This window comes from Rhea americana, unplaced genomic scaffold, assembly GCF_003343005.1.
Source record: "Rhea americana isolate MKP2758 unplaced genomic scaffold, rheAme1 scaffold_19, whole genome shotgun sequence".
In the NCBI taxonomy this organism is placed as follows: domain Eukaryota; kingdom Metazoa; phylum Chordata; class Aves; order Rheiformes; family Rheidae; genus Rhea; species Rhea americana.
The window spans coordinates 5,290,394-5,303,353 of record NW_028186038.1 but is presented as its reverse complement, the minus strand read 5'-3'; the positions used below and the strand labels follow the sequence as shown (position 1 = coordinate 5,303,353).

Sequence of the window (12,960 nt, the reverse complement as noted above, 5' to 3'; positions counted from 1 at the left end):
CCCATGTGCTATGCAGGCTCTGTCATGCGTCTAGGTATAAATTCGGAAAAAAGCTAAATGCTCCCATTATTGTGGATACTATAGCAACTGTAGATATTGCAGCAACTGTTCATGTTGCTTGTTCATTTATATCTCTGTTCCTGTGGGAAAGGGGGAAGGGTAAGAAACGGTTAAATATGTGAAATGTTTGAGATATTTGCAGCTTCAGTAAGATAAAGCATAGTTCTCACTGTACAGTGAGTATCCAAGTTGAAAGATGGGTGCTGAACTTTATAGTTATCGTCCATCAGTCCATACCATGAAATTCAGGAGTTGCGTATTAGAACTTGAGTGCATTTAATGAATTCCAAATTGCGGTTTCTTTCCTGTTGCTGTTCCTGAAAGATATGGTCAGCGGACCAGGAAAAATGAATCTGATGCGAAAGAATTATACCAGGACTGTTAATACAGCCTGTTATATCTAGTTTATTAGAATACTTGATATATTTAGATACACAGATACACATATTTTGTAAAGCAGGTTAGACTGCCAGAAATTCTGATATATTCTCTTTCTAGTTGAGTGTAGAACAAAAGCACAATGCTAAACCTAGCATCTATCAAAAAGCTTACGAATTTTATCTATAAAATAATTTAGTTGCCTTAAACATTTGCTCGAATGCTTACTTTTTTCATTTTATTTACTTCCCTGAGTGAGGGTGCATTTCTAAATCAAATTATTGATTTTGTATGTGATCCTCAGCTATACTGTTTCATATAGATGGTATTTAATTTTCAGCCTTACCTCTGCCTATAGAATTTTACTCTTTAATATATTTGGAGCATTTGTAATACAGGAAATACTGTGATTTCCATAATAGAAGTATTTTTCTGAGGAGAGTGTTTTGGCACATTCATATGTACATTTATCTCAGTTGTGTGGAAAATAGTGAGAATTTTTTTTCTTCTTTTTTTCAGTGGAGTAACTATTTTTGTGGTGATTGCTGCTAGATTCATACTAGCTAGAAACTTTCTAAAATCCTCTAAGGATCATAGAATCATAGAATGGGTAAAGTTGGCAGGGACCTCTGGAGATCACCTAGTCCAACCTCCCTGCTCAGCAGGGTCACCTAGAGCATGTTAGACAGGGTTGCATCCAGGCGGGCCTTGAAGATCTCCAGAGAAGGAGACTCCACAACCTCTCCGGGCAACCTGTGCCAGTGCTCTTGTCACTCTCACAGTGAAGAAATTCCCCCTCAGGGTCAGGTGGAACTTCCTGTGCTTCAATTTCTGCCCATTGCCTCTTGTCCTGTCACATGGGACAACTGAAAAGAGTTTGTCCCCGTCCCCTTGACMCCCTCCCTTCAGGTACTTGTACACATTCATCAGAGCCCCCCTCAGTCTGCTCTTCCCCAGCTCTCGCTGCCGTTCCTCAGAGGGCAGGTGCTCCAGCCCTCTGATCATCTTCATAGCCCTATGCTGGACTCTCTCCAGTAGCTCCATGTCTCTCTTGTGCTGGGGAGCCCAGAACTGGACACAGGACTCGAGATGAGGCCTCCCCAGGGCTGAGGAGAGGGGCAGGATCACCTCCCTCGACCTGCTGGCAACAGTCTTCCTAATGCACCCCAGGAGACCACTGGCCTTCCTGACCACAAAGGCACATTGCTGGCTCATGGTCGACTTGTCCACCAGCATTCCCAGGTCCTTCACTGCATTTATATTCCTGCAGGGATTCCTTTATTTGTAAGATAAGCAGTTTATTTGTAAGATAAGTTTTATGTATTATATATTCCTGCAAGTTTATTTGTAAGATAAGCAGTAGTTATATATTATTTGTAAGATAAGCAGTAGTTATCTATTCAAATGATGTATGTTAATCCTAAGATGTAAAGCCACTACAGTATGTGAACTCTGATTTTGGAACCATTGTTGCAGCAATTAATTTTCAGGTGCCAAGTATTACTGTTGTAAGAAGGAAATGAAAAACCCACTGTTCAGTAGGTTTTCTTGAACATGTGTAAACTGTGTAAAATCAGTGACTGGAAGCTTGTGAGCAGTTAAGTTTAATACAGAAGGTCTTTTTTCCCATCCTCCCTATTACATAAGAAAATAATACTTGTCATTTCAAGAAAACAAGTGTGAAAATTTTTCTGGTACCCTGAATAGACATAATTTGCACCTGAGATTTAAGAACTCCTACACAGATGTATGAATATAAAAGAAATACTTGAAGAAACATGCATTTAGATAGTCTGTCCAGGATTGTACAGACTCTGCTAGTTTTGACAGCTGATTTGTTATCTTCCTATTTTATGACATCCCCTGTCGTTACCTGTAGCTGTGTTTAGATTGACTCACCCAGGTGTACTATAAGAAAAGAGAATCTGAATTCACAGCTTGAACTGGACATCAGATGCTTGGCAAAACAAGCAGTCATTTTAGACATTGTCTTTTATGGCTTTCTGTATTTCCTGTTTTCTGCTCTTAAAAATTTCAGTCTTTTATGTGGTAACGACAGTTTGCATGGTTAAAGTTTAAATGTCTTTTCATGGTAAGATTTATTGCTATTATTGCCTGTGATATGTTATAATTTAGTTATCAGCATTGGCATTTAACACATTACAAATCTTATCTTCAGTATGTGTAGCTTGTTTTCTTTAAGCTAAGGTGCAGTTGTTAACTTTGTTATCCATTTTTCCCTTTCTGTTTTATGTTCTTCTCTCCCCTCCGTGTGTGTCATTTAGCAAGGCAGCCCTTAGTAAGCTTCAACATTCAGAGTTGGGTTGTGACTGTTTGGGAAGAGTCTCTGAGATTGTTGATGCTATTTGAAGGATAGTTACGCACATAAAACCCCCTTATACCCATTGCTTTGTTGCCTTGTCATTGCAGTGGGGAAAAAGTCCATTCTTCTGGAAATGATAGTTTGCAAATGTTAAAAAGAAATCCTCAATCTGGGGTGTTTGCAATGCGATTATAAATACCTGCAAACCCCGTTCAGTCTTTTTGCAGATATTTTTGTTAAAGGTTTCCTAGAAAAGAGGCATAGTTTAGATAGGGAAATACTTAATTTAAATACAATTTTTTCATCCACTTTCATCCTATTGTTAACAGTACTGTATATCTAGGGTCTTAGTTCCATGGAGGTTGCCCAGGGAGGTTGTGAAGTTTCCATCCTTGGAGATACTCAAAACCTGCCTGGACATGSTCCTGGGCAACCTGTTCTAGGTGACCCTGCCAAAGCAGGGGAGTTGGACTGGACGGTCTCCAGGGGACTCTGCTAACCTCAACCATTCTGTGATTAACAGAGGTTACTCAGATAACAAGATCTATTTTCACAAGGAGTAGTATTTATCACACACTTCACATTATTGCTAGGTAAACCTAGGTATAATTCAAGCCTATATATATATATATATAAAATCCTACTAATATTAAGATGGTATGGGCCTCAGATAACTTGCAGACTATGGGTTGCTTGTCCCTGACTCTTAAGGCTAAATATAGAGAACGATGTTCTTCCCTTTAGCAGCAACATAAAGAAATGACAGTGTAGTTAGGGTTGCTGTTTGTACTGTGTGGGATGTAGAGTAATGCAGGCATGCACTCATACACATGTTAATTTGCTTTGCAGAAATTAAGGAATTACTAGGCAGTTCCTGAGTGGAGATATTTTCTTATCACAAAATTACCAATGTGACCGGCACCCTGACCAGCCTTCTTTTTCTTCTTCTTCTTCTTCTTCTTCTTCTTCTTCTTCTTCTTCTTCTTCTTCTTCTTCGCACGCACACGCATGCACATGCATGCACGCACCCACACACCCACCCGAGCAGTGAGGAGATGAAGACGACTGTTAGGACTGCTGGTGGGCTGCTTTGCCCTTTGAATCCTTTCATGGTGCATCTTCAGAAGTATTTATTGTGTTTCTCTGTCAGAGAGGAGGATGTGTAAGGGTTAAAAAATCGTCGTTCTGTTTTGAGGGGGAGTGGTTTCCAAAAATTGGAGTGGGCTAGTCAAAGACGGACTATCAGTCTGAACTTCGGATTTCTTGCTTTTTGCCAGTTTGAATCATACCATAAAGTCTATTTAAAGGTTTTGTTTTTTGTATTTATTTTTCCACATCCTTGACCCTGACTGGTGAGCTGGACATTTCTATTTGCCTTGGCAAGCTCCAAGCTGTTCATCTAGGCAGGATGAAAACTCTTTTTTCCTTTTGTAAACAAGCTGTTCCATCAGTATTTTCCATAAGGATGTACACCACCATTTTGCAGCGCTTCTTGGAATTGAGAAAATCTTGCTGTTCAGAGTTTTCATTTTATGTAGCTTGTAGCACTACATAAGAATATTTGATTTAATATGAGTAATAGAGTCAAATATGAAACACTTTTTTCAGAACATTTTCAAATTCTAGAAACACAAACTTTGCTATAACAAATTTGTTATAGGTAAATAGTCATTGTTGCCGGTAGGGAACTGTTATAGTTTGTGTTTATTACTTATCTAACAGCAGCGCTTACAGACCAAGGAGGAGCACTGCCCCGTTGCACTAGGCACTGTACATGTGCAGAGCGCTACTTTGGACCTTGAAGAGTTTACAGCCTAAAAATACGCTGGCATTTTCTCTTTCTGTTGGTAGATGTTTTCTTAGCAGTCAGGATGTGAAATGAGAGAATAACTTAGTGGGGCCAACACATTAAGTATGTCCTGGGACAGATGGACTGAATTTGGTTTTCCATAAGGACGACGTGACTGATAAAGCTCCTTTTTGTTAGGCCACCTCCAGTGAGGAGCCCGCCCTGCGGAGCCGTGTCTGCTGGGGGAACGGCGTTGTTCTCGCAGGCAGAAGGCTCGAGATGCTCCCCTGGGGCTGCTGCTAGGTTAGGCAAGTTTGAAATGCACCAAGTCAGAGACAGGTTTTAGTTACGACTGTAAAATTGAAAGCATGATTACATCAATAGGTAGACTACCTCAGTAGATCTTGCTACTCATTTTTAATTGATAAATGTAATGCTGTTAAATAGTACAGCAAAATTGTCTTGTTTATAAACTGGAAGAAGAGAAGAGTTACCCATACTCCTTTCAATCCCAGAAATGTGAGATAAAATGCAAATTTAAAGATTTGGGAAGGAATTATTTGGATGTTGTTTTCTATTCTCGTGTAGCAAAACGACTTGACACATCTTTGTATTTTCTTATTGGGGAGGGAAAATGCACGTTTGTTTAAGCAAGCTAACTTTACAAACAATTAGTTTATCTCATGTAAAAAAATTTAAAATATTACCAAGACTTGATGTACTTTGATTATATTCTCCATTGTAAAGTTTTCTATTAAATATACAATCTTTATTGTGTTGAACTCTGAATGTTTTTAAAATGGTTCCAGTGACATTCAGGAAGTGTTTAGGTACTGTTGGCTTTTCACTGGCAGGCATGAGCCTGCTGTATAAGTGGTCGGAACCAAGTGGTTCTGAGCCAAATCCAGCTTCAAGTTATGTAGCTGTGTTAGTCTTGATCCCAAACTAATACAAGTCCTGCCAAGTGGGAGGAGAGTATTTGCCATTAGTGTAGCAATGAGCTAAGCCTTCAAAAAGTCATTAAAAAAAAAAAAAAAAAAGCTTTTAAGAGCACCTGCATTACTTTGGGAGAGAAGGCTTATAGGGTGTGTTCAGAATATGCTCATATTTTGTTTTTTCTAGTTGTGCTTGCTAGTCCACGTAATTTCTTCTTAACATCATGCATCATCCTCCCTCATCCTCCCTGGTAATTGGTATGAATTTATAACATTCATCTTAGTATGATCAGGATCTTAGGACTCCGTAGCGCTCTGTGAAAATCCCTTTTCTCTCTCCCCCTGCTCCGGCCAGTCTAGGAACATCTAATGAACATGTGGGTACTTAGCAAAGTAGAAGTGCAGTTATATCCTACGGCAGAAATAATGGTTTTGAAATATATTAAACAACAAGAAAGAACATGTTTTCACATAACTTTTCATCTTTATGCTGCTGGTTATGAGATTTTAATGTTTGACTGAGTGCAAAATCAAATATTGGAGAACCATTAGTTCTTCATGGATGTCTTGAAAAATTTCTACACTTCTAGTAGAAACGTGCTATTTATTGTAAGCTATTTTCCAGATTAAGTATGTGTCAATGAGTCAGCAAAAAAACAGAATAGCTACTTGCTCTGCTGCAAACTGTAAATAATAATGAATAGCAAATAGCCAAATTGATAGTTCAGGAACAAATGCTGTAATGTATACATTGAAATAACCCAGAAAGATTCCAAATAGTGATTGATGAGCAGATTGTTAGCTGACCAGAAAAATACGTTTAATTGGTTTGAATGTTAAGCTCCATTGGTCCTAGTCAACAGTCTATAAATGATATTCTTCTTTTCAAATAGTAACACTGATTTCATAAAGGTGTGTTGAAAATCTGTTTAAACTCCCAAGTGAAATTACACTCTTTTTGTTGCAGATCTGGGACATGAGTGATGATGAAACAGTCTGAAAGCCAGCTGAATAAGGTGGAAGATGACCTCCTTTGGACTGCAGTGCTGCCTTTATCTGTTATTTGACAAGTTAATGATTGCTTACCTGTTTTGACTGTTAGAAATACAAACAAATATAATGCATATTCTGACATGAATATCTTCACCATAAAAGCAGTCTGCTGTGGGTGTAATTCTCCACATTTTCATTTTTATTATGTAAATAACTAAAGCAATGTGGTTGTACTTAAATCTTTTTTTTCTTTTTTTTTTTTTAGTTTCTAAATATGGCTTACATATAAAATTGCTGCGTAAGTAGTCTACAGTGTTTTATTTTTCCAGATTTTACTTGTTGGTAGGCATGTTTAAGCAGCATGTCTAACTGTCTGGTTTTTTAAATCTCTACAAGATTTCAACCTCTTTAGTTAGAATTTATTATTAAGGTTAAGAATATTTTGCTACTGGGAATTAAACTGCATCCTTTATTTAAAGGAGACTAGGAGTAGGTAATTAAAGAACCTGTACCTACAGCCGACACCACATTGCTTGCTCTTTCAAAGTACGTATTTATAGAACAATTGGTTCACTTTTCTTTGTTACAGTATGAATGTTCTTGCCTGTGTCAATGGAGATGTTATTCTCTGTAAAGAACTCCTAAATTCATGCTATAGATAAAATGTAGTCTGACTTATATTTACATAGGAAAGACTAAAATGTGTTGGTATCACTGTTAGGCTTCCCTGAAGCTTAGAGAAAAATCTGTTACAGTCAAAATCACTTTAGGGATAGATCGTTGATTCTGCCAGAGCTTGTAGAGAAGTGCATAGCTGCTGTAAAAAATTGTTTCTTTAATTTTGCCATTCTTAGACGCTGTCATGCAGTATTTTATGTGTGTTTAAAAAAACCCACTAATCTATTTTCCTTTCATAGGATTTGAAGTGTTTCAGTTTTTGCAGCATCAGAAATGGTTTCGCAGATTATGGCAGTGCACAAGCAATAGTTTGAGAATCCCCGAGTTTAAAAGATAACTGGAAAAAAAAAAGAATTTGTAGAATACCAACTACATTGCTATCAAATTGAAAGTAAATCTATTAGGTTTTATCTTTAAATAGATTTTAGAAATATTTAATCATATTTGAAATCCTTTTCATGGCTTTATATTGTGGGAGTTGAGGACTAACTCACTCCCCCCCCCMAAAAAAAAAAAAAGGGCAAAACGTTTAAGCTGCCAAACAATCTTTATTTCCCATATATAAAAATGAGTTGGTCAATCTAATTATTTTAGTTTCTTTCTTAACATAGGCCCTGAATATCTGGTTCAGATAATTTTGCAGCTTTTCTCTTATGCCGCATCAGAGGAAGTTCTGTCAGGTCAAAGTCACCTAAAAGCAAGGATATCGTCGAGGATAGTCTGATCGTAAGAGAAGATTTATTGAAACATGCTGAGGTTTGCATGAAGTGTCTAAAAATAGTTATTATTTGTATTTCTTTTAGTTATCATTATTAATCACATTTACATCTATTAAGTAATCTAAAGGGAATGTTTCATATAACTAAATTCATTGTAATATAGAAATATATATGAATGAAAATATATTTTTAAAAGGACTAATAATCATATAGGAAACATCTTTAAATGGGCTGATAATGAACAATAGGGAGCTGGTAACATGCAGTGTCCATTTTAAAAGACTTTGTTAATGTACATAACTACTTACCATCTCAAATGATTTGCTTTTTGTTAGCCATGCTGTAGTCCAACTGGAATCAAGAACAAGTACCATGGTAGTTTAATGACACAGATCTGCATTTATATCTTCCGGAGTTGCTGAGAGTGGAATGCAAAAGTCTGCAGTTTTTGCAGCTTTGCTTATCTGAAACCTCAAAACTAAACATCTTCCCTGAAATTTGATAAACATTAATAAGTATTTTAAATATGTGAAACCTTGATTATCCTGTTAAAGTTGCATTCTGTCTTAGCATTGAAAGTAGCTATTAATTAACTGCAGAAGTATACAAGACCTAAAAGTTCAAAACTCAGGGTTAATATGATGTTTCCTTACCTCTATAATTTCAGTAACATACAACTCTTTCAGGCTGAGCTGTTTCCTGTACATGTGCTTCCCAGATGTCTCTGATGTTCAGAAACATTTCAGTTTGACTTAGAATAACTTCCGTTGTCTAACTTTATTATTATTTTCTTTCTCCTTGCAAACCAGAATTGTTCTTATTTTTCTTTTACAACTATTTCTAAGCACTTGCTGAGTGAGAAATCATGAGAATATTTTTAAATGAATAGAAGCACACTCAAATACCATCAACAGCTAAACACTTATTTACTGGCTTGTATGTGCTTAGGTAGAAATTCTGCACCATCCTTTCATCTGCTGTTATTGAAATTTCATGGAAGAAGCTAAACTTTGAGCTCCCTTCGTGATGGAGGTAGAAGTTAAGTTTTATTTGTGCTGCCATGATCTCCTGAGCATCAGTGAGAAGCCAGAACTCATCTTTTTGCTGTAAAACCTAGCAGCTGTCTTGGCTCTGCAGGGATTTACCTAATCCATCAGGAGGAGGGAATGAGCAGCCTCAGAGGAAGCAGCTCTTCTTCCTAAACTAGCTGACAAATACAATGGCATTATATGGCTGGGTGGGTGGGGTGGGTGGCACTGTGTGTCACAGAAGGCAACTGCCACCTATATATCGAATCTGGGGAGTCATTTGATACAGTTGGAAAACCACAGTTTTTGATGGAGAGCTATGGGCATAGTTTTTGTTCTTGAGTGGTTTGAAAGTTCATGGTATGCTAGCCCCTCTTTGCCTTTCACACATCTACTGACTGTAACTGTTGTTCTGTGCAGTCGCTGTAGTGTGTTTGCTGGTCAGAGTCAAAATTTATTGCGGACACCACATTCATGAAAATGAGGAACTTGAGACCCTCTGTTTCAGGGATTTTTTTTCTTCTTCTTTAAAGCCCTCACTTGCGCTCATCCTCGCTTTCACAAGCTGCTGTTAAGTACTCTTCACCTGTGTTAACTTCTGTCTGTCTGGAATATATTTCACTTCGGGCAGGCCCTTTGCATAAGTTATCATTCCTCCATTAAAGCCAGCAAAAATGAAATTTCATTTTTGCCATCTTTGATATTCTCTTCCAATTCCTGTGTAGTGTTCTAACTGTGTTTCTTAGTATAGGATTTGGCTAGTTAGCATGAATATATGCAACAAAGAGGTATTAGCAAAATGGGAAAATTTCTCCATATATTAAAAAATTGCTGTAAATTTCTTTGTACTCTCCTAGAAAACTCTTACTGATACTGATTTCACTTATTATTGAGCTTTTTAGTATGTGCTGTAGAATCTTCTCTCGGCAATTCCGTTCTCCCTCCTACTGAACAAACCTTCCGAATATACATTTATTGGTCTAATTGGAATTACTGATAGCGAATTCATCATTGCGGTACGCTAGAACAGTGAGGGCCATCTGAAGAGTTCACCCAGCTCCCAGCTTTTTTTGGAGCTCTCTGCCTCTTTTTCAAGTCAGATTGTAAAACCAATGAGACTGCCCGAATGTGATGTGGTGGGGAGCAGAATTTGGTTTGCAGGTTTCCTGTTAATAGCAGTCATGTGTGAAAAGATCTTTAAGCTTCTGATAAAGTTTTTGAGCTGCTGATCAAGAAGAACTCTGCATGTTTATTTTGACGTTAAAAGCCATGAGAGTGATCCAACACGGTACTTTATATAGTTATTCCTCAGAGTATAACCGTAGCCACATCTTAGGAGTTCAAGGGAAGTCCTGACTATCTATCCTGTGGGGATAGGAGGGATAGTTCACACTCTTTCAAAAGTAAGTATGTTGCAATATGTTGCAAGCAACACATAATTAACCTTTTTAGTCCTTCTGCTGGCTGAAGAGACATTTCTTTTCTGCAGTGCAAGTTCAGCCAGTTCTCTAATATAGTGCAAATACCATTTTCATGCAGGTCATTGATTCAGTGTTAGCTGTGCTGCAACTTTGCATTAAAAGCACACAAAAGCTGAGGAGAGCATAAACAGCTGTATAGTGTGATTTTTTTGCCTTGCTGCTTTTCCAAACGTTAATACCCAATTTTTAAAATTATTTTTAAGTGGTAATGCGATACTTTCCTTAGGAAAAAAAATACACAGTTACACTCCAGAGAGCGCCATTAAATAAACATTTGTAACGTGGTAAACTTTAGCAGACTTCCTAAGAAACATAGTCTGGAAGATGTCCCAAGTCTGTTATCGTTTCTGTCCAAATCTTTTGACATGGCTTCTTCAACTKTTTTTCTTTCTTTTTTTTTCTTTCTCTATTTCTCTTTTTTTTCCCCTGCAGTTTCAGTGCAGATGTTTTCATACAAATCCTGTCAAAATGAAGCTTTTCCTGCAAAAGGATTTTGTGCACTTTTTCTCTTTTAGAGCACCTGGGTTGACTGGTGTAAAAGACAAAAATACCAGACCGGATGGACTTGGGATGTCCCCATCAGACAGTGTGTAAATTCCTAATTTAAGAAGACCCTTCCTACCTCTCCCATTCCAGTAGCAGGTTTCTTTCGCTTGCAGCTGCCTGGACTTTCTCCACAACGCAAACAATGTTTAAAAATACTGTGGCACCACACAGGTAATGCTTTAAGGTTTGAAGTTAATATACCTTTCCCTCTCTGTTATCATTTCAGCTATCCTGTGTAATCATTTAAGAAGTTGATTTTTTCGTCTGTGTAGCGTATCAGAGGTCTTGAAAGAAAAAATAATTCACAGGCGAAGACCATTTTCAGTGTCATACTACTTTTATTGTTACCTTTTGGTCTACTAGCACTGACAGCAGTGACTCTTCATAGTGAGTTCGTACTGATTGCTACAGGGACTGCAGGGCTCCCTGTTCTGTGGCAGCACTGCCACTGAGTTGACCCAGAGAGGKTAACAGTCCCTGCTTGTTAAACATTTCTTAAATCCTCAGCTGTAAAATACATAAAAGCAGGAAATAGCTACTTGGCAAAGAGTAAATAATTTTGCTTTCCATACTCACTTCTCCCAGGTCAAAGGAACTGATCTGTTGCTCTGACCCGGTATTGTTTGAAGTCGTGTGTGTTGGCCAAAATGGGATGTGGCCTGGGCTAATTTGTAGCCACTTTTCTTTTAAGTATGGTAGGTGAAATTCAGCAGTTCGTGTTCTTCCGCTAACCAATGATTAGTGTTTAGTTCAGGTTGTAGTGAAATCTTTCGAGTGAGTCACTTGAGGATTGTTTTAACCTGGCCAAGGAAACTGGCACTGCAGAAGGGTAACTGAAGCTCCTTCCAGTAAAATTAATAGCAATATGCTTGAGAAGCGACACTGTTAAGCACCTTAAGGTATCTTGTACTTTAGGGCATCACATTTTTCTTCTTATTTCTAAGTTCAAATGATCTCAGCTCAGGACAGGGATGGAGACTATGCAACTATAATTTCAAGTTCTAATTGTCACCCTCAATAAGTGAGACTACAGACCCTCCCTGTGGTGGCTTAACCGTAGCTTGTTTCTGTTCAGGTGGCGTTTTTTGACATTCTCTTACCATCTTGTCAGGTGCCCCCGACTGTTTGCCGAGACTTCACGTGCAGCATGTCTTTTTCTGTTTAATCAGACCAGTGCTCCCTGGCAGCCACGGCTTCTCGCAGGCCCTTCCCTGGGCTTGGGGATAGTACGGGAGCTCTGAAAACAAATGTGTTACGTTTCCTGGCGGGCCTGGAGTACACGCCGCCTTTGCATTGGCTATAGCGGTCTAAATGGCTGTTTCCTACTGTTGTTTCTTGAATAGATGTTTATATAGGACATTGATAAAAAGCACAATGGACTTTGCCTCTGGAAGTGCAAGTCACGTGCACACCCCCACACATTTCATTTTTAATGCTAAATCTTTCAAATTGTTAATAAAATATTTTAGTAAGCTAACAGAAAAAAAGCAGCATTGTACAGTGTTATACAGCTGCTAATCAAAAACATGATTTTTTAGATTATTCTTTGTCATTTTTCTCCTGAACTGTTACTTGCTGTTCTTGCACTCCTTGGCTGTGGATTGTTGCTTTGTTAGTCTTTGAGCCTCCAAAACTCAAGGAAACTAAATGTATTTAACTATTTTTAACACTTTAGCACCAGGACATTCGATTTTGTAAGCTCTCTGCAGAATGATTCAGTGTTTGCTATGTTAGTGAAATGCTGTTACATATTGTGCATTTGAAATGCACGCTCGCTTCTCATTTCTGGAATGAATTTGCTTCCTAAATCAGAACCAGTATGGGCTAAAAGTATGCGTGGAGAAATACTACTAAAATTGTTTCCACTTAGTGTCAGTAGGCCTGGAAGGAAGGCTGGGACAGCGGCTGTTCCAGTCTGGTTCATTCTGTGTGTGTCTGAACCATTAGTTTTTGACTGCTACTAAATTGGTGTCCCTTTCTTTCCTCTTTTTTTTTTTTTTTTTTTTTTTTTTTTTTTTTTTTTTTTTTTT

The 12,960-nt window shown here is 37.9% G+C and overlaps 1 protein-coding gene across 9 annotated transcripts in view; it reads left to right on the top strand.

Annotated features, from left to right (window-relative positions):
• Positions 1 to 12,960, top strand: part of ATG7 (autophagy related 7) — a 141,940-nt gene that overhangs the window by 110,601 nt on the left and 18,379 nt on the right. For 5 of the 9 annotated variants that reach the window (XR_014895538.1, XR_014895533.1, XR_014895532.1 and 2 more), the window contains exon 19: positions 6,453 to 11,101. Coding sequence is in view for 1 of the 9 variants with exons in the window: in XM_085302446.1 (XP_085158572.1) it covers positions 6,453 to 6,485 (33 nt within the window). In the remaining 8 variants the exon portion in view is untranslated. Of the gene's footprint in view, positions 1 to 6,452; positions 12,948 to 12,960 lie in introns of those variants that run through there. The other 4 variants (XR_014895536.1, XR_014895537.1, XR_014895534.1 and 1 more) reach the window with 4 other exon arrangements.